Below are 20,761 nucleotides of genomic sequence, written 5' to 3'. Positions count from 1 at the left end.
TGTAGCATAATAAATATTTGATAATTGTGGCATTTAATTTTGGGACTAATTTTGACGGTAAATTATAAGTTTAAACGAGTAGTTTTTACTTTGTTATTTTTTATGAATCTTGTGACATTATGGATTCATGAGGATACATGAAGATACATTGGTGTGGTCTAGGCCCCATCGTCCACGGTGAGAGTATTGAATGAGGCCATTTTAATATTGCAGTTTTTTTTCTTTAAGCTGATTGAATCATTTCAAATGTATCATACTTTACAGTATATAGATGAGTTAAACAATGATGATGATAATCTATTTCTATCTATATAATCTACGGCTGGACATATTTTGATAAAACTTTGTGTTCAAATAAATGAATAAGGTGGGCTGAAAAGTTCGAAGCTAACATAGTAAAATTATTTTTTTATAGAATTTGCATATTTAATATAGTTGCAAGAGCGATACAACGATTATAGCGGTCTTACAATTTTGGCCTCAAAATAGGCTTTAGTTAAGGCGATTACCACCTCTTCATCAGCGCAAATTTCTGTCCAGCGAGCATTCTTGGAGGTCGTTAAATTTTTTTTATCATCGTTAAATAAAAAAATTAAATTATTACGATTGACTGGCACTAAATGTAAAAGTAGAAGCATTTAATATGTATTTCTGTACATTGTCTTACTTATATGAATCGATTTTGACTTTGAATCATTGATCCATTCGTTGTTGACAAATATAGTATGACAGTTGTCAAATGTATATACGTGTCTTTTGATATTTATAGCTAACTAAAAATCATAATAGTAGCTATGTAATCTATGTGTCAGTCTACGAACTTTTCAGCCCATCGACTAGTTTTTATTTAAATGATTATTAGGACGTGTTTACAGGACGTCTGTCCGGTCTAGTAAACTTGTATAAGAGCGCGGCCACACGATGCGGCAATATATTTTACCCCTCCCTGCCTCGTCTCGCAGGTCACAACTCCGGGGCGCTTGCGGTGCCGCGCGGCAGCGCAACGCGTCGTGTGACATGATATAGTAATTTGTATGTAGGACGACGTTGCGGCACCGCTCCGGCGCCGCACCGCACCGTTACCGCATCAATCTTAGGCAATTCTTCTTCGTATATAAATAATGGTCCAATTGAAGTTGTATATGCTGAAAATCTGTGAAATGACTACTGCTAGATACAATTCATGCAACGTTTCAAATAATACAAGGCCGTCGTTACGAAAAGTTTAATTGCGTCAGTAACATTTACGCCGTGAATAATTAGTTTGGCAAATACTTCAATCTAAACCGAACCATGAAATTTTCAACTTTTTTAGGTAGTGTTTAATGATTTAGTTTTTTCAACGAATTTACGAGCCACGATTTCTGGGAATTTTTGAAGCAATGTTTTGACGTACGAATCTCAGGTCGTAGGTTCGAACTCCGGTGCTTTAATTAAAAAGTGTTTAACACGTTCGTACGATGAAAAAAACATCGTGAAAACTGGCATGTTTAGACCAAATGATTACAAAACAGATACAGAAACCTTAAAAGGGTTGTAACCACTATTCAAAACCTGTCAACTGAATTAGTCTCCTCCAGAACAATCCCGCATATCTCTATATATATTTAACTTGGACGGTTCCAATATATATATATAAATATAAAAATTACTACTTTCGTGGAATATGTGGAAAAATAGATATACATACTGGTAAAAGTAATAACCTTTTTTCTAAAGTTGTTTAAAATTATACATTTTATTTACAGGCTACGGCATGGGCTACGGCGCGTACCCCAACCCGCCGTACTACGGGGGTTATGGGGGCTATTATCCCCCATATGCCCCACCAGCGCCATTTCCACCACCCAACACCACGACGGACCCATATTTGCCCCCAAACCCACAGTGGTAGAAATCTTCCAATGAGTTAGTGTTAAATAGGAAATATTAAAATTATTCAGGTATAAAATACTTAAGACAATTATTGTGTGTCTGTTCGGCGTACTGTACCATGTCATAATACACTTAATCGGATAAAATTTCGTTTAATACTGTCATCAGATGTCAATTGTCACTCTGACGTTTGAAGTTACGAGCGCCATCTATTGACGATTTACTTCAAATAAAAGTTATGTATTCAATTTCCGAAGATAGTGGGAACTCATCTATTTTAAATAGATCATTTTCAAAATATTTTTAAAATTTTAAAACGGCTAGGTATATTTCTCACCTAATGACTATTTCGTATAGTTTTTGTTTGACAGTTATTGAAGAATGCAAAACTGTAGAAATCACCAAAAATTCTACTTAAAATCCTAAGTCAATGTTATATTACTAAAGCGTCTCTTTCTGTTACGCTGTGATGAAAAGAGAACAACGATTTTTAAATGAGTAATTCCCAAAACGTTGGAAAATTATTATTTGCATTTTTAAATTAGTGATGATGTATTGGTCTCTTTTTATCACAGCGTTAACACAGTGTGGGAGAAAGAGACCAAAGAGTATTCGATAACAAATAAATGGGTTAGAACAACAACAGTGTTTGCCAACTATTTTGTGCCTTTCTTAAATTCTGCCCAACATACATAATTTTTAATATTAAAAATTAATTGTTTACCTAAATAACTTTGTTGGTTGGTTTTACTAACTTTTCACTTGGAAATTGTTAATGAAACACTGTAAGTAAATATTCAAAAGGGGGCGTCCATAAATTACGTGAGGTGTTTTTTTAAATTCTCTGTACCTCCCTCCCCCCCTGGTGAGATGTCGTGAGATTTTATTCAACCCCCTCTCCCATCCCCCAATCTCACGTGAGATTTTTCAAAATGTGGGTTTCTTACGTAAACGCGTAAGAAGCTATCTTTTTGAGCTCGGAAAACTCAAAATAACACAGAATTCGTACTATTGAGCTAAAAGAGCTCAAAAACAAAATAAGTGAAATGTTGAGCGTTTAGGTATGGAGTTAGCGGGAAGTTGCAGAGATGCCATCTCATCTTTAGGGTCAACCGTTTTCCTAAAAAATTTTTTTCAATCAGAAAAAAAATTGCGTGATATTTGCCGACCCCCCCCCCCTCCCCTTAAACACGTCGCGTAATTTATGGACGCCCCCAAACAATGTAAAACGTCGAGTCCATTTTCGAATTGCCCCCTTGTGGGGCTTGGGCCCCACTTTAGGAAACATTAATATATATTAAAATTAATAAAATGTGAAATAAACAGAACAAAATCTAGTCGTCATTCACTAGCCAGTTCAATTGGATTTGTGAAATAAATTTAATACAATGTACTAATTATTTTCAAATATTTCAATGCTATATTAGAACACATTCTGTCTTTAATACATTTAAATCCAAATTTCATAATGTTTTTATAATAATTTGCTGAACCAATCCCAAGTCTAAGGCGCGAAACACAGAAAAGGCGTAAGGTGAAGGCGCGTCAATACAAAATGTACGCAAGCGGCACGTTGTTAATTATACTCAAGCGGCGTGTCACGTCACCAATATCTTCGGTGTCTCTGCACATTAATGAGTTGCAGCTAAGCGAGCGCATCTTCGTCATCTTAAGAGGAAGACATGCTATCACTATAAAGTCAGCTTGCGTTAATGACTCTTTGTCACCTTACGCCTTTTCTGTATGATTCGCGCCTAAGACGGTTCAAAATTAGATTCAGATATGTTAAAACTCAAATGTCAGAAACAATTAATAAAAGGTATTTATATTCTGTAATTTGGTTGTTGTACAAACACAAAATGTTTATGGTGAGGTTCAGAAACGGGAATTTCCAGAGCCAATACATTTTTGACGTAGTAGAGACTTAGAGCGTTCTCGTTTCTGAATTTCCCTTTCCTTATTGGCATCGAGATTACCTCTAATAGTACATTAATATAAGAACAACATACAAATGATTGATTACCTATACTCTGATTTTTTATTCCGTAGAATTCTGACACTTCATAAGTGTTGCTACTAAAAAAGTTCTCCACCGAAAAATGGACAAATTTGACTTATTTGAGTGCAATAAAAAAAATGCTACGTTTTATGTTTTACCTACATAAGGTAAATCTAAATATTTATTAACTCCAAGTGACCTAATACAAAAATAACAAATATTTCAATATCACGAACAATATATCGAATTAACTTTATTTTATTATTTAGCTGGCATCACTGCCTACTAAATCCAGGTTTAGTAAACCTTTTTGAGAAAAGAAAAAGGTTATCTTATGCGTTTTTTTACTGTTTGTGATGAAAATGGACGTAATTATCATTCGCTGTTTAAACCACTTTGAATGTGGATCACCGCACTTAATAAAATGAATACATTAACTAACAATAAAATGTATGTATAGACTCAGATGTATACTCGTATTGAAATTGAAAAATGAAAAAACAAATAGCTGAATTCTGCAGAATTAAAAATCAGAGTAGGCTTAGAGTCAAAATTTATTTAAAATCTTGTAGTCAGAGGATTGCTGGTATTAGAACACTGGTTTAGCTGGAATCATTCTCGTCTGACTCTTTGTAATTTCATATGTTTTGTTTATGAAATTTTTTATTTGAGATTAATTTAATAATCTAAGCATTTAATTGTGATGTCTTAAAACGCTTCAAGAGAAAGGAGTCTTTTGTTTACCGTCTTTTGAAGTATTATTTGAGGATTTTAACAGTACTTATTAGGTATGAACAATTTGAGTGAGTACTCAGCGAACGCAGTATTTGTGGCTATGGAGCGATCGTATGTGATAAGTTAGCGTAAGTTAATTTAAGAAATATTTATCGTTATAGTGTCGGAACGTTCATATAATAAGTCACACAAAAGTCGATTTAAAAGCTGGTTTAGCTGAGCTTTTGTGTGTTCGGGTAAGTGCGAGTTGAGCGACCCTAAGCTTTAGGTATAAATACAGTGTTTAGGTTCAAAATTCTTAAGAACAGCTCTCGCTCGCGCTAGTTAGCTTTTATTCAGTCCTAGAATTTATCTCATAGATATTTGTTTTTTGATGTGATCTAAATGCGATTTGAAATTTCAAATGAATAACATGTATTTCTGTTTATCTATTTATTGGATTTTTTGATACTTGTATGTTTTGTCGCATGTACAATAAGGTATGTATGTTGTCCCGTGTACAAATAGTGTTCGAGAGGTACGTTTATTGCATTTTAATCTGTACTGTACCGGCGATGTCGAATAAAAAATTCAATGACACTCGGTTTTATTATTTCAAATTTAATAACCCCTAAATAAATAAATTAGCAATCTTGAATATTAAAAGTAATTTGTTTTTAAGGCATGGTTCGAAAGAAATAATTACAATAGTTCTAACGATTTCGCTCTAAGATTCAGGATCTGGACTGCGCAAAGTCTGAATCCCGTATATACGCTTCTGAATCTTGTGTGGAGTTTCTTACCCATTCATCACCACACGATAACCTTTTGGAAGTGACATATTTAAGATACATTATCTCGCTGTCTACGATTGCTGATAGCATTCTAAAGTGGTTAGGTTAAAAATGTATTCATGATTGAAGTTTCTCTTAAATGTATAGTATCAGATCTAGTGCCACCTACAATTTATGGCTATTACGTCATAACTAGAAACGCGCCAATAATTTCAACCGATATGGATGTATACATCTCCATCTGGGCCTGTCAGTGGTTAGGGCATCGTTTCTCAAGCGGGGGGTCAAGTTTGTCTTATAAGGGGGTAGCAGTCTGTTGAAAAAAAAGTGCGTGCGTACAAAGTACACATGTCAGAAGTGAAACTTCTTTGTAAATTAATTATTACTAAGGTAAAATCCCCAATAGATGATCATGTTCCAGTTAATGATCACTCCATGTATTTGTATATCTATATTCACACAAGTAAATAAAAAAGCGTTTACTGCACAAGACGTTATGCGACAGAATTGCCATCTAAAGTTCTAATATTTAACTACTAAACGAATACATCAACCAATAGCGTGTATTTTTTCTCGATCTCCCTTACTGTCTCTCTCAATCGGTCTCAATCACTCGTTCCCTTTTCTTCGACAAAAACGCTGCATCTTTGTGACGCTAATATAATAATGCGTTTTATCCGTAATTTTTTTTCCCTCATGCGCCTAAAGAAGTTTCACTTCAATAAATACACACTACATATATACAAAAGATTTGTTTATTAAAGGAATGAATAATTATAGCGTAGTGTTATAAAACTAAATTATAATTTTACAGTGACTGGGTCGCAAGACTGTTTTACTTAACTTTTTGGCTTTTTCGTGGGTCTCGACATAAAAATGGTTGCAAAACGATGGACTAGAGAATCAAGAATCATCCGCTTCTTCGTTCTTCCTTCCACAGAATACTATACACGTAAATCAATATTTCGAAAGTTAGTTACTTAAATTTTCATGTTAAATACGTAAATTCAGTTAGAAGTAGTCTTCGTCTATCCTATTAAATGTATTATTTTATGCGGAAATTAGATAATTGTGTTAGGTACTAATGTTTACTGTATATTCCTTAACTGATCGTTTACCGGCTTAATAGTTAGAATCGCGTACAACCCGGAAGTTCTAGGTTAGACTTCCGGCACGACAATTATTTCGAGTTGGAAGGAATTCTTTTTTATAAATCTTAAATGAAACTGTTCAATCACATCCAATTATACCTGCCTTTGTTCCATTAAGAATGGACTTTCAAACCACATAGCGAAGAACATCTTAGACCCACTGTTCTGTGGCGTTTAATAAACAATTTTTTTTTTTAAAGACAATTCACACCAATTGACCTAGTCCAATGCTAAGCTGGTGAAGCTTGTGTTATGGGTACTAGGCAACGGATATACATACATATTATAGATAGATATACATATAAATACATATTTAAACACCCAAGACCTAAGAACAACACCAAATGCTCATCACATCGATGTTCGCCTCAGCCGGGGATCGAACCCGGGACCCATGGATTCGCAGTCAGGGGTACTAACCACTTGACCAATGAGTCGTCAATTAAATTTACATAGCTACTTGTAAAGTATATTTCAAGTGAAAAAGTATCATTCAGTTTTCCAATATCTACAAATATAGCGAGGTTGAGCCTAAGTTACAATTAAACCAGATCGTAAATACTTAAAGTTATCTAACACATAAAACAAAATCAATTTCCTATAGGTACAGTGGAGTGGCCGATCTATATAACGTAAGTGTGACAGTCGCCCGAGTTCATTATATTGTGATTAACTGAGCGGGCGCATTGCTTGAAAAGTGTTGTGTTAATAATCGTGAGTTACGATGTGGAAACTTTTTATGGTGCGTACCAAAATTTTCGTGTTATATATTTCTGAACATTATTTGTAAACAATCTTTCCTCCGTCTATTAAATTATTATAGAAATAATATAAAAACTATTGGACGACCAGAAAAAAAATTTAATGACAAGAAATATTTTTTTTATCAATTACTACATCATTATTGGTTAAGGTGAACGACGGATTAATTTTGAATGAAATGTCCGGTGCATAAATGTTACTAAAGAGAAAATTTGATACATCTGTAAATAAACGTAAAATCGTAAATTTTCGTTTGAAACATAACATTTTAATGTATAAAAATTACGCGTCACGTTGTTTGTCCGCTATGGACTCCTTAACTACTTAACCGATTTCAATCAAACGGCTGGACCGATTTTAATGTTCTTTTGTATGCGTTTGGCTGGAGCCCTGGTTGGTTTGCAGTCGGTACTTTCATACTTGATTTAATATCCTAATCGCTTTAAATAATATGCAGGATAACGTCTGCGGGGTCCGCTAGTACAACTATAAAATTCAATATCCATCGTATAAGATGATTATTGTATGCAAAATAATTGCTTTGAAATTACATTCGAATTATTTTACACCTAGAAATCTTTATAAATCTTCAACAAATACGCGTCAACTGTCAAAACGTATGTAGTGCCAGAAAATATATAAAAAGAGAATGATTTCATAACACTTTTTTACGTACTATTTGTTACATCTTATAATACAAAAAATAACCTTGAACTAGTAGAAAAACTGAAACTAAAACCCTTTAAAAATAAAAATAAGTGGCGCTACTATCTGTATATATTTCATGATCATGAGTCAATGTAATAGGCAAGTAGGTGATCAGCGTCCTGTGCCTCACACATGCTGGTGACTTTTTGGGTCAAAGCAAGCCGGTTTCCTCACGATGTTTTCCTTCACTGTTCGAGCGAATGTTAAATGCGCACATAAAAATAAAGACCGTTGGTGCACAGCCGGTGATCGAATCTGCGACCTCAGGGATGAGATCGCTGCAGCCACTAGGCCATCACCGCTCTAGAATAGCCCACTATACTTATTTAATTAAATAATAATATACTAGAACTATATGGACGCAACATAATTTAATTCTTTCTAAGCACATAATCCTATGTTACTGTTTCTCGAATATTTGTAATCTAGGAGGATTAAACGTGCTATATACACGAAATAATAAAAAAACTTCGTTTATTTCTTCCACAACCCCATTTTAAGTGCTAGATATATTAATATATCATTAGTAGAAAATGCTTAGACAAAAGCTTAATTTAAAATTTTGAAATGCCTTTTACGGATTCTTCCGGAAGCGATTCTTATATAGTAGGAAACTGGCTTGTAATTTAAAAAATATATATTATATTTTCTAATGTATTGTTTGGTGCGGAAATGACATAACTTTCCGTACGGGAAAAACAAGAGTAAATAAGTATATAGCTAAACTTTCTACACAACCTATTAATACGTAACACGGCATTTATATGGATAAATCCACTTTTATTTGCGCCAATTTGTCCGAAGCTTATTAGTCTCACTTTCATTTGAATTTCTTCTAAATTTCATTATAGTTCAGATAGACAAGGCCGTGACCAATCGTTTTCGTGCAACCTTTGTGAAAAGAAAGAATTGAGATTTATCTGGGCCGATTACATACACAAAGGTTTTTTTAATTGTCTTCTTTTGCGACAAATGTTTGTAATAGAATAGTGCCCTTGAAATTAAATTTTAAAGGTTTAAAGTATAATAAATTAGCTACAACCTTTTTAGGTATTGGCCTCAGATTTCTGTATCTGTTTCATGATCATTAGTCAATCTAATAGGCAAATAGGTGATCAGCCTAGCTGATACACGCCGTCGATTTCTAAGTCAAGGTTTTTTGACGATGTTTTGGTTCACTGTTCGAGCGAATGTTTAATGCACACATAGACAGAAAGTGTATTGGTGCACAGCCGGAGATCGAACATACGACCTCAATGATGAGAGTCGCACGCAGGCCAACACTGCTCAAACTAGCAAAATGTATGACTAACTGAAAATTATAAAGCAACCACTAAATTTAATAGTAGGTACCTACTACATAACGTGTGCAAACTGGGGTGAGTGCTTTATATTATTAAGAGGTTAGGTAAACTACCTTAGTTAGTGTTTAGGTTAATAAAACAAAAATCAACGATGTGTGTAACTAGATAATTTAATTGTTAATACTGTTTTACACTATAAAGAAGTTTTACCATTAAGTTTACAAAATCCAAAAAACGCAGTTGATTTCATAAAGCCTTTTTAGTACATAAGTTAAAAAAACATTAAAACTTAAAACAAAATTAACAAATTAGAAATATAACTATGACCCAACATTGTGCCGACACGTTTGAAAAAGAAAGTGTAAATTTTTTTTTTAAGATCTATCCCGCAATAACTAAACTATATAATCTATGGCCTAAATATCAGTGGAAATTGAAAACGCGTGGTAAACTACCCAATGAACTGCATTAACTTGAAAGCTATTGATTTCTGGGTCACTCCTAGAAAGTGAAAAATAATTCTGCATCAATAGCTATACCACAAAATAGTAACAGAACTCATTATCATTATAGCAAATACAATATTTTTATAACAACCACTATTTAAAAAAAATATAGGTTATCAAAGATGTAGTTTATAGCTAACTCAATAAATATTTTAAAATGTTTCGAGTCTATTGATAAAAAATAATAATAGGAATGTGTTTAGTTAAGTAAAAATTCCCTCATGCTCCCAGTTCTTTAATAAAAATAACATCAAACTTAATAAATAATTCCATAATAATAATTATAAACCATATTCATTAATTAATTCTTTAACAAAAAACTGACTTTTATACTCTTGACACTACTATTTCATTTAATGAAGTCTATAAAATATAATTCACAGTAATTTCGTCAATATAGTATTTCTTTTGATGTTTTTTGGTTTATTGTTTAATCATTTTGTTATAATTTCTTTTGACATGAACACAATGAAAGGTTCATGTATTGTATTAAAAATAAATATATTCAAATCAGTCATTCAAATGATAACAAGAGCACAAGCATCAAACGATATTTTTCACTTTGTCAATCAAAAACGAATATAGGGGTGCAATCGCAAACCGTTTGTTTACGTTGTTAATTTCACCTACGGAAAATTCCAATATTTATTTTGCTAACATTACCATTTCTAAATCTACGCTAAATTAATGAGGAAGAGGTATTTTTGGTAAGATGTTAGCTCTGATACTACTAAACTCAATTTTAGCTTCATTGTTCAGCGAAATATCCTGAACATACCTATTTCATCATGCCTCCTGCTGACAGAGGACAAATCTATGTTTTTAATTTATTTTATTATTATTAATTACTTAAGCTGTTTTGTGGAACATGGTGTAATTGTTTCAGCTCCTACAAACATTGTGTAAAACAAAAATCTTGGCGATTAAAAAGAGTGGCGGAGAGTTTATTTCTCTTCCGTTCTACGCCCTTGATTTGAGAACTGGCAGTAAACGTAAAATTAGAAGCATTTCATATATATTTATTTTTTGACGTTCATAAGTGTATATTTTGTTACCTATATGAATAAATGATTTTGAATTGAATTGGAAATACATACATCAAACTGCTATATTTGATTATAATTTCTGTTCTCCAGTGTGTTTGGAAAACGAGCAAGACTATGTTCGGTTAGGCTCACGGCTTACACTTAAATTGAAGAATCGATTATAATAAATAAAGACACTTTAACAGACGGGAAGTCAAACAATATTTTGACACTAAGTTTTGAGTATGTGTATATACACAAGTAAGTGTATATACACAAGTAAGTGTATATACACATACTCAAAACTTGTTGTAAGTGTAAGTGACAAACTTCCTTATGTTGTAACTTTACAAACTCATAGGCAATTATTGGTTAGCTATTACCACCTTTTCGTTTAATGTAACCTACAATTGAACAAATAAAACCAAAACCAATCTGGTCCAATGAACCTCAAACTTTTTTACATTTTGGTTTTTGTGACACAGATCTCTTGACCGGATATTGCCGCAAATGATGCAACTATTACCTTATAAAAATAAAAGTTTATAAAAGTAAATGAGAAATAGATAATTAGTAACTAATTACGAATATTTTGATGTCTTGTCTACAATTTTTTTCTATGGATGTTTATATCACAATATATTAAATAATAACAGACCAGTATTAGCCTAGTGGCTTCAGCGTGCGACTCTCATCCCTGAGTTCGTAGGTTCGATCCCCGACTGTGCACCAATGGACTATCTTGCTATGTGCGCATTACACATTCGCGCGAACGGTGAAGTAAACATCGTGAAGAAACCGGCTTGCCTTTGAACAAGTCGATACACGTGTCAGGCACAGGAGGCTAAGCACCTACTTGCCAATTTGATTTGTCAATCAAAATATAGGCAAGTAGGTGATCATTAAACAGATACAGAAATCTGAGGTACAGACTTAAAAAAATTGTAGCGCCACTGATTTATTATTTATTTTATTATAGGAATGTAATAGATATAGATATTTATTATCTTCTAAAAAATCGCAATAATTTGCACTCACGCCACATATAATAATTACAGATCACTGCACTTAGTGCCTTCGCCTCAGCAATAAAAGTACCCGTTGCCAATTCAGAAAACACAGATTCAACATATTTAGAAAACAAACCAATATACGTACCTACAATCCAGGAACCTTTGCACCAAATGTTGAAATCAGAAGACGTCGAAGCACCTGCAACGTATCTACTTCCGCCTACAAATGAAGCCCTAATGTATTACAAGCCACAACAGTCCGACAGCGATTGGTATCCAATCGCGCCATCCACACAAATAACAAAATCGCCTGAACGAGAAAACTTACGTACAGCGAAATCACATAGAGATGCATTACCCGCCACAATGCTTTTACCGCCATTAGAAAATGCACTCAATTTTTACTTTGCGGATCCTTTGAAACCCGTTGCGAAATTGCAACAACCGACGTTATTGTACCCAAAGAAGTTTGTTGGGTACAAACCTGTCCCAATTCCAATTGCGCAATTCGCTGAAAATTTAACGGAAATCCCGAGGGCTAAGCCTCTCAGGCCATTGACCCCTTATCCAAGCATTGACGGCATTTATATAACACCAATAGATGAGAAGAAACAGTTCCTGTATGCTCAGGCAGAAGAGAAAAGAAAACTGAAGAAGGAACAGGAAGTGAGTCAGGTAAGTGAACTAATATCAATATTACCACTACAAATAGTAGTATTATAAGATATGCACAATTCTCGTGTCGCGGTGTTGTAGTTAAACTCCTCCGAAACGGCTCTACCGATTCTCATGAAATTTTGTGTGCATATTGGGTATGTCTGAGAATCGGACAACATCTATTTTTCATCCCCCTAAATATTTATTTTTTATTTTTAGATATTTTTTCTGTTTTTCTTTTTTTATACAGCATTAAAAAATACATACAACCCTTAACTTTCACCCCTCTACGATCAATCCCAATTTTTTTATTATAAACGATATACATGGCAAAACGACGTTTGCCCGGTCAGCTAGTAAGATATAAAAAGTATAAGATTATGTGGTTTATAGGTCATCGTTCCTGAAGAAAATGCACAGAATAATGAAGAAATTGTTACCCCTACGGAACAGCAAGCTTCAGAATCGAATCATGATTACCCAGAACGTAAGCATATTTCATAAATTGATGCATATCCATAGTTAATCTAACTTTTACAAACATATGCTGTGTTTAAAGGTAATTTATGAACTTGTAATATAATAAAGAAGTTCGGCGGCTGTTAGAGCGAAGTTCAATTAACTGAAACTGCTGAGTTAAAATTTATATGATATAAATTTATTACAGAGCCCGTGAGTGATGCAATATTCGAAACTCTTATAAATTAACTTATCATATACTCGTAACATTTACAGAAGAGAGCTATCCTGCAAAGCAGAATGCGAAGAGGCCTGTATACGTACCGGCTAATAAAGGAGAAAGAACGGAATTCCGTATGCACGGCATGAACGGACCTCACAGTTATCAATTTGGTTATGATACAGGAAAAGGGTAAGTAGACTAAAGTACAGGGCTTGGAAATTGGAATTACACGAGTAGTATCTAAATATTTAAATACAATTCCTACTGAATTAATTTTAAATAGATTTTGATGATGCAATAATGGGTAACATTACGCAGACCTCTATGCAGTAATAACACGTGTTGTGACAAGTACTTTTTTTATCTAATAGCAGGAAAACGAGCAAGAGGCTCAACAGATGTTAAGTGATACCGCCGCTCATGGACACTCGAGGGGTCGGTTGGGTTCGGAAATACTTTAGTGGGCAGCTGGTTCCACATAGGAGTGAAGCGTGGCAAAAACTGCCTTAAAACGCTCAGTTGTGGAACGTCGGACGTCGAGGTGATACGGATGGTATTTTGTATTCTGCCTTGACTTCCGACAATGAAAGTCAGCTCAGGTATTAGACAGAAAAACTCCTCTGAACACTTCATGGTAAAAGCGATGGAATATTTAGAGAGATCCGCACGGAAAGTGACTGATCGTTGACGATTCGAATCGCTCTTCGTTGAATACGGTCTAGCAGAAAGAGCTGGTACCATAGAACAAAAAAAAAATAAAACAAAAAACGAACATATTTTAGTTTCCAGCACTGCTCTTTGAACTGCGCATATTAAATAAAAAAATGAATTCACTGAATAAAATTTTGAATATTCTTTATCCTATAAATTTGAATTATTAAAATAGTCGATGAAATGTTTCTATAATTCTTCTATTACAGGAAGAATCGTCAATTTCGCTATGAAGAGCGCGACAACGATGGTCACGTGAGAGGGCACTATGGCTACATGGATAAAGGTGGAAAACTCAGAGTGGTTAAATACGACGCTGACCCGAAATTAGGTTTCAGAGCAGACCCACCAGTTGTTCAAGAATGAAATTGTAATTTATTACCTATGGTTTACTACTGTCAAAGTTCACTCCAAGCTACTTAATATATTTGGTCTATACAGAGACAACAATAAGAGACTTCGGACTTTTACCCTACTTCTACATATATTTTTGTATACCCTTTAGGCTTGTGTCAACGAAATGAATAATATTATTATTAAACAATCATATTTATTAAATTTATCTTATGTTTGAAATGATAGAAGTTTATGTCCGATTTACGAAATTCGACAAATTTACATATTTTGTGGTTGTGTCTGTGGTATATAACGACTTTCATTGCTTGTATACCTACATTCCGCTCACCTTGAAAGGACGATTTTTATAAAGCATAGACAGGGGGCCATAAAGGTTGTTTGCGACTCACTTAATGCCCAAGTAGTGTTACGTGACTAGGAAATTAGTATTGTAATCAAAAGTAAAGCTCAAAACGATTTTATACGGACTTATGTACCGATAGGTAAGTCGTTTTAACTAGGGTTTTATTGTAATTTAAGTGTTATTATTGTTATAATTTTTTAGTAAGTTGCGCCAAAGAGGTGTTATTTCCCGTAGAATAAGACACACTTGTATATATAATATTTATTAGACTATAAATGTCAACAACATTGCCATTAAACATGTAAACATATAAAATATTTCTTTTTTTGGTAAAAATAATTACGACCTAAGTTTCTTACTTCTAAGTTTTTAAAATGGTACATCTCTTAAAAAACGGTACAAAAATGCATTAACAATTCAAATATTTTTTATTAAAAATATTTCTTAAAAAGTACGATTGTTCCACAATCAGTATTATTTGTACGAAAGCTTTCAGAGATAATTTCTATAGAATCAGACGGATAAGAGCCCTGTACTTTTAATATCTTAATATTGAGTTTATGTTACACGCGAATAAGTGGCATACAAAAACTTTAGGATCGGTATCTGTCCCTATTGGAAGTTACAAAGTACGAGCGTAATGCATTACTCTGTAACTGTCATACATTTGGATTTCTTAGGAAAATGCGCCATTCAGCGTCGTATGTATTATAGTTTAAATACAGGGTCGGCACAATTTAATTCTGCCAATAATTATGAAAATTTAGAGAGTAATTGCCCTAGTCAGAGGGAATGTCTTCATGTCACAGTTACCGGCAACTTGACAGGTTTGACAGATGACAGAAATGAACTTCATTGACTAAACCTCAAATTGAATAGTTAGTTTAGCACATCCGGTAATGTAGATAACAATTTTAATTCCTTTTTAATCTCATCTAATAGGCTGGAGGCACCAATCCTGAAGTACTCCGGCGTTACCCACTCAGGGCCTAACTCGGATTGGACTAAAATTAACCAATTGACGGCATCACGGGCTGTTTTAATACCACCCGCAGGCTTTAAACCAACCTGTAACAAGATAAAAATTAAGGAATTAAGTGTCAAGATGGAAGGCGGATCAAGCGGGGGACAGAATTCAAGGGGTCATGGGGGAAATGACTCCTTGAATTCTGTCGCCATAGAGCCTAGACAGAGTTTCGAAATGGGACTTTACGTCCCAATTAGTTTTTTTTTCGACACACAGAACTTGTATTCATATTAGTCATACTATTTTATATATTTTTTTAATCGGCAAACGAAAATACGGGAAGCCCAAAAAGGGCAGTCATCGCAGCCCATGGACACTCATTTAGGCCGGCCTCATCAATGATTCTGTATATATTTTTATTAATTTGTCTATGCCACTGCCGAGTGTGCCCGTGATTGATTTCTTTAAAGCATTCAAACATCAAGTATGTATATGGAATAAATTCGTAAGCTTTAAGTTAGATTAAAACCAATCTATATTAAATTCGTTGGAGTTAAAAGTGAATAAAAATAACCCAACACATCAATGTATAGGCACAGAAATACACCTAATCACCTAAGAGATATAGTGCAAATACAATTTTTACTATTTTACATTTTGTTATATAGAACTAAAAATGTGTTTCATAGCTCAGAACAGTAGGTCGGCAAAGATACCGCAGGGCCACTTTTTGGGCCAGCGGAGTATTCAATTGTTTGTGCTTCAAGTTATATGTCTCCATACCTTAATATTATAATCCTGGTAACACCTCTTTATAGCACGGCACATTACAAGGCCAACAGGGAGAGTTGCATTCACCGCCTCTTTGCCAGTAGACGTCTTAATAAAGTTAGCACCCGCTAATATTGATACTATAGATGCTCTGTACACCTACAAAATAAGATTTGAGAAATAAATTGGAATATGCCTTAGCAATTAAAAATCAGTAAAAGTCCAAAGTTCAAAGCCGTTCAAGTATTATGTAAGCACTATATAACCCCCTTCGGTTTTGTTTATTATTTGGTGATTATGTCAACAGTAATTTTTAACACATAATATTACCCACACATTGTCTATGCTTGAAAACGAAATGCATTTTCGAGGATTCCTACAAAAAATTAATATGTTTATGTGCTATAATTTTTGAGAGCTTTGCTGACAAGAGAAGGGGGGAGGATTAAATTGCAGTAAATCTGCTTACGCAATACTTGAACGGTCCTATTGTGTAATTTTACACAAATTATAAATTTGCAATAATTCTTGGGTTTCTTATTTTTGTGAGTGTCGAAAATTCTTTCAAAGTAAGTAAGCCTGTCACTAATATAAATGTACATCATCAGAGATCATAGTTGAAAATCCAAAAGCAGGAAAATTTATTTCCTTTTGAGACTTTTACTCAGTCTGTTTGGTCCAAGGCAAGATTAGTGTCTGAAAATTTTAGGTCAAATAATTTTTTTTGTGTTGAATTACTCATCACTAAATAAATAGTTAGTTTAAGTTTTTTTTATATTAGAAACGGTTTTGAAGTTCGCGAGTGCGTTACCGGCTTTTTAGTAGTTGATGTGCTCTAAGTATTGGCTACAGAGCTCAGAGTTGCCTAGAAATACGAGCAGCCTTTTGCAATATAGTTGCTTAAAAAAATTTCTTACATTTTCATAAGACCCCAGTTCTCCTACACCAAGTATCACTTTCATATGAGCATCTTTACATGCTTCCTTCATTTGTTTCAGCTCGTTAAATAGCTTCAGCCATTGGCCTGTTAGCACCAGGCTTCGGTCTATAACCACATCAATTTCATGCGCTCCACATGATACAGCATATTTAATTTCTAGTGTTCTTGTTTCTATGTCATATAAGCCTGAGGGGAATCCTGTTGCAACTGAAATTATTAAAAAGAAAATCAATATTAAGAACTCTTTGTTCTTAAAAATAAATTTTAGCATAAAATGGAGCACATAATTTATTATAATCTGTCCAGGGATTTTAGATGGGAATCAGAAATCGAAACAGTTCTACAAAAGAATTCTCTTTTGTAGCACTATATTATAGCAATATTCATTCAAAACTTTTAAATACATAGAATCAAAACACATCAACAAAAAATAATTAAAACAACAAACATAAACATTAATTTTCAACACCTATTTACCTGATGCAATTTTTACATCTTGCTTTTGCATTCTATTAATGGTATCACTAGCGTCACTTACTCTGCTTGGATATACACATACTGCAGCTGTTTTGATATCAATATTAAGTTCTGGCAATGGTCTGTCTGCCTGAAATTCGAATATACATAAATAAATATAAGTTTTCAGGGATGTTATGGTGACCATCAGATGAAACAATGTGGTCATTATCATTTCTTATTCCTAGATGGGTAGAAGCAGGGCACTTTATCAAAACCTATCTTTTTTTGTACCAACATACACTTTTACTGATAGTATCATATTCATAACAACCAATAATTTAAATCTTTTATAGGTACAATACTTAATACAGTATTTAATTTTACGGAAAACTGAATATTAATCATAAGCTAACTTTTTAATAGCTACTTACAATGTAAAACTAGTTGTATTTTTATATATCATTGCCAATTAAACACATTGTTAGGATAGATAGTGTGTAACACACTAATATTTTTGTTAGATTTCTTCATGTCTTTTAAATTTTAATGAATGTTTACCTTTGCACACAGTCTTCTTACATTGGACCTTGTGTCATCACCAGATAGAGTTGTCAAATCTAAGACCGAGACTGCTCTGAGCAACCATTGCTGATAGTTCTTATTTTCGAACACCAAATTATGTTCAAGTATTCGGTTTACTTGTGCTTCTATACTATTCTTGTTAAGATATACATCGATCAAGATAGAATTCACTGAAATTATTTGGTAACTGGCATTACAACTAAACCAATCAATCATTAGACCTCCAGAAATTCCTATCCTCATTAGGGAATGAGGATAGGAATTTATAACATACCTTCGGCAAAATTAAATTCCCTAGACTTTGTAGTGGACATTGTATCGCAAATATACGTACGTAATAAGTAAGTACTTTATATGTTTATAAGTTTATGAAATATCCGACAAGATTATGGCCTGATGTCACGACGTGGACGACTATCAATAATAAACTATTGTTATTATATTTGATAAGCATACGCTATCTACACTTTGAAAAACTTATTTAAAATTATTCAGTTCACAAGAATTGTAAACCAATCAGCTGTTGACTGTTCTAACTTCTAAAGCCGCCTTTGCTTAGACGTCATAACTCATAAGTCAAATTCTAAGGATATTGAACTGTTAAGTGTCAAATCGATGTCTTAACTTAATACCATAGAGTGAGTTATATTTAGGATCGATAGTAGGTAATATCTATATCATACGGTTCTATTATATTATTATATCATAACTATTCGATAAAACAATGACATTAAAATTATCATAGGTTTTTTTGATAGTAAAATATCGTTTTATTAAACATCACAAGATTATACCTACCCAGTTAATAAAACTGAAAATATCCTTATCGATGGGTGTATAGGTATTTGTGTGATTGATATTTCATTATAAATATAAACAACATACAACAGAAGACGTTTCTCCCTATTGCTTAAAAGCTCTCAAAATCTCAAGTTATGCCAATAATTGCCACGAAGTTTTATTAAAATATATCAGATCCCGGAGGTACGACTTGTTGTCTGAGAGGAGCTCACGAACTCCTTTGCCACCAATTCCGCTTATGATTCCACTGCTTATCCGTTTCCTTGATACTGAACCAGAACTGGATATATTTGTGACTGGTTTAGGAATACTGAGAGAACATAAGTTGCTTTTAATTTTTAAGTAGAAATAGAATTTGTTAGTAGATAGTAAGATAGTGTGTAATATTATAATTATAGTGTGGCATCTATGCTGTAAAATAATAAATAAATGAAATATATGTACCTACTACCTAGTACTTTTATAAAAATAGCATAGCATATCTAAGAAAATATTTTTAATATCGAATAATACTGAATGTATAATAAAACTTGAATACTAACTTGTTACTTGTATGATAAAAGGTGTTTCTTATACATATAATATTACACTTCGTATATATTACATTTTTTAAGACACACCTTTAACAACATACTTTCGCGAAGTTATTTTGCATCTATATATAAATTAAAAAACATGACAACATGAATTATATTCAATAATTTAATAAATACTCGTGATAAATCGTCATAATTTATTTGGATGAGGATTAGTAAAAACACTTTCGTAAATGACGCATTATTTAAGAAAAAAAAAAATTAAGAAAGATCAAAATTAATAGATATTATAGATTGACATTTATGTGAGTAAATTGTCATAAAAATATCTAAACCAATCATAACTTCTTAAGTTAAACAATTTACATTAGTAAATAGGAATATTATGAATGCGACTTCGACAAATGCGATCTTATTATCCTCGATAAATAAATGGATCATCTAACACAAAATTAGTTTTTTATTCGTTCTAGTAGCTTCGTATATTAGCGCGTTCAACTAAACATTAAAGATATACCGTTTGTTATATTATAAGATTTGTTTTGGCGGTCTTGAAACTAAGACTATAAACATTTCACCAAGCTATTACGGCAGGCCAACTGTGAAAATGTCTCTTGGTTGTTGCTTTTAGAAGTTTTAAAGGAATTACTGTTGTTCAAGTCGTTTTTCTTTTCAGACGTGGAAGAGGAAAATATTGCTGCGCCGGCCAGTTTGTTTCAAGTTTCTACGCATCGAAAACAATTTATAACCCCGTATATTTCGGGTAACATTTAGAGCTAAATTGAAACTCCGTATGTCAAAAACGTAAGGCCATCATAAAAATTGTTAATTGTATATTTAGTCCTATCTCAGAACTCATAAATAAATCAATACCATCAATTACCGCCGATTACTGTTTTGTTTTTTTAATAGGTACGTTTTTGATATATTTTGTTGTCCTAACTTCTCAAAAGAGTTTTTATAGCTAGGATGCCAGAGCTTCACGTTGTGTCTGCCTAAATGTTAAGTTTGGTCCACCCCCATAAACTTTTTTTAATTTTTTTGACAACACATTTTGTTTTTATTTTTTAATGATACAGCATACAAAAATACATACAACCCTTC

The 20,761-nt window shown here is 33.2% G+C and overlaps 3 protein-coding genes across 4 annotated transcripts in view; 2 read left to right on the top strand and 1 right to left on the bottom strand.

Moving 5' to 3' along the window:
• Positions 1–2,216, top strand: part of LOC125055807 — a 30,179-nt gene extending 27,963 nt beyond the window's left edge. Inside the window, exon 22 of the mRNA XM_047658424.1 lies at positions 1,749–2,216. Within this exon, the coding sequence (XP_047514380.1) occupies positions 1,749–1,894 (146 nt within the window). The 3' untranslated portion in view covers positions 1,895–2,216. The remainder of the gene's footprint in view (positions 1–1,748) is intronic.
• Positions 2,217–7,165: 4,949 nt separating this feature from the next.
• LOC125056309 lies at positions 7,166–14,918 on the top strand. Its single transcript, XM_047659341.1, has 5 exons — positions 7,166–7,275; positions 11,897–12,526; positions 12,902–12,995; positions 13,244–13,379; positions 14,111–14,918. The coding sequence occupies exons 1-5, from the start codon at positions 7,258–7,260 to the stop codon at positions 14,265–14,267; spliced, it is 1,035 nt and encodes a 344-aa protein (XP_047515297.1). The 5' UTR covers positions 7,166–7,257; the 3' UTR covers positions 14,268–14,918.
• LOC125056150 (deoxyribose-phosphate aldolase) lies at positions 14,851–18,654 on the bottom strand. Of its 2 annotated transcripts, XM_047659117.1 has the most exons (7): positions 18,595–18,654; positions 18,297–18,490; positions 17,757–17,886; positions 17,257–17,486; positions 16,352–16,498; positions 15,462–15,669; positions 14,851–15,426 (listed from the first exon to the last, which is right to left on the bottom strand). In XM_047659117.1, the coding sequence occupies exons 1-6, from the start codon at positions 18,632–18,634 to the stop codon at positions 15,481–15,483; spliced, it is 930 nt and encodes a 309-aa protein (XP_047515073.1). In that variant the 5' UTR covers positions 18,635–18,654; the 3' UTR covers positions 14,851–15,426; positions 15,462–15,480. The 2 variants fall into 2 exon arrangements, with proteins under 2 accessions (XP_047515073.1, XP_047515072.1); XM_047659116.1 differs by having other exon boundaries at positions 14,851–15,669.
• Positions 18,655–20,761: the final 2,107 nt, after the last annotated feature.

This window comes from Pieris napi, chromosome 14, assembly GCF_905475465.1.
Source record: "Pieris napi chromosome 14, ilPieNapi1.2, whole genome shotgun sequence".
Lineage (NCBI taxonomy): Eukaryota > Metazoa > Arthropoda > Insecta > Lepidoptera > Pieridae > Pieris > Pieris napi.
This window is presented reverse-complemented; position numbering and strand designations above follow the sequence as displayed.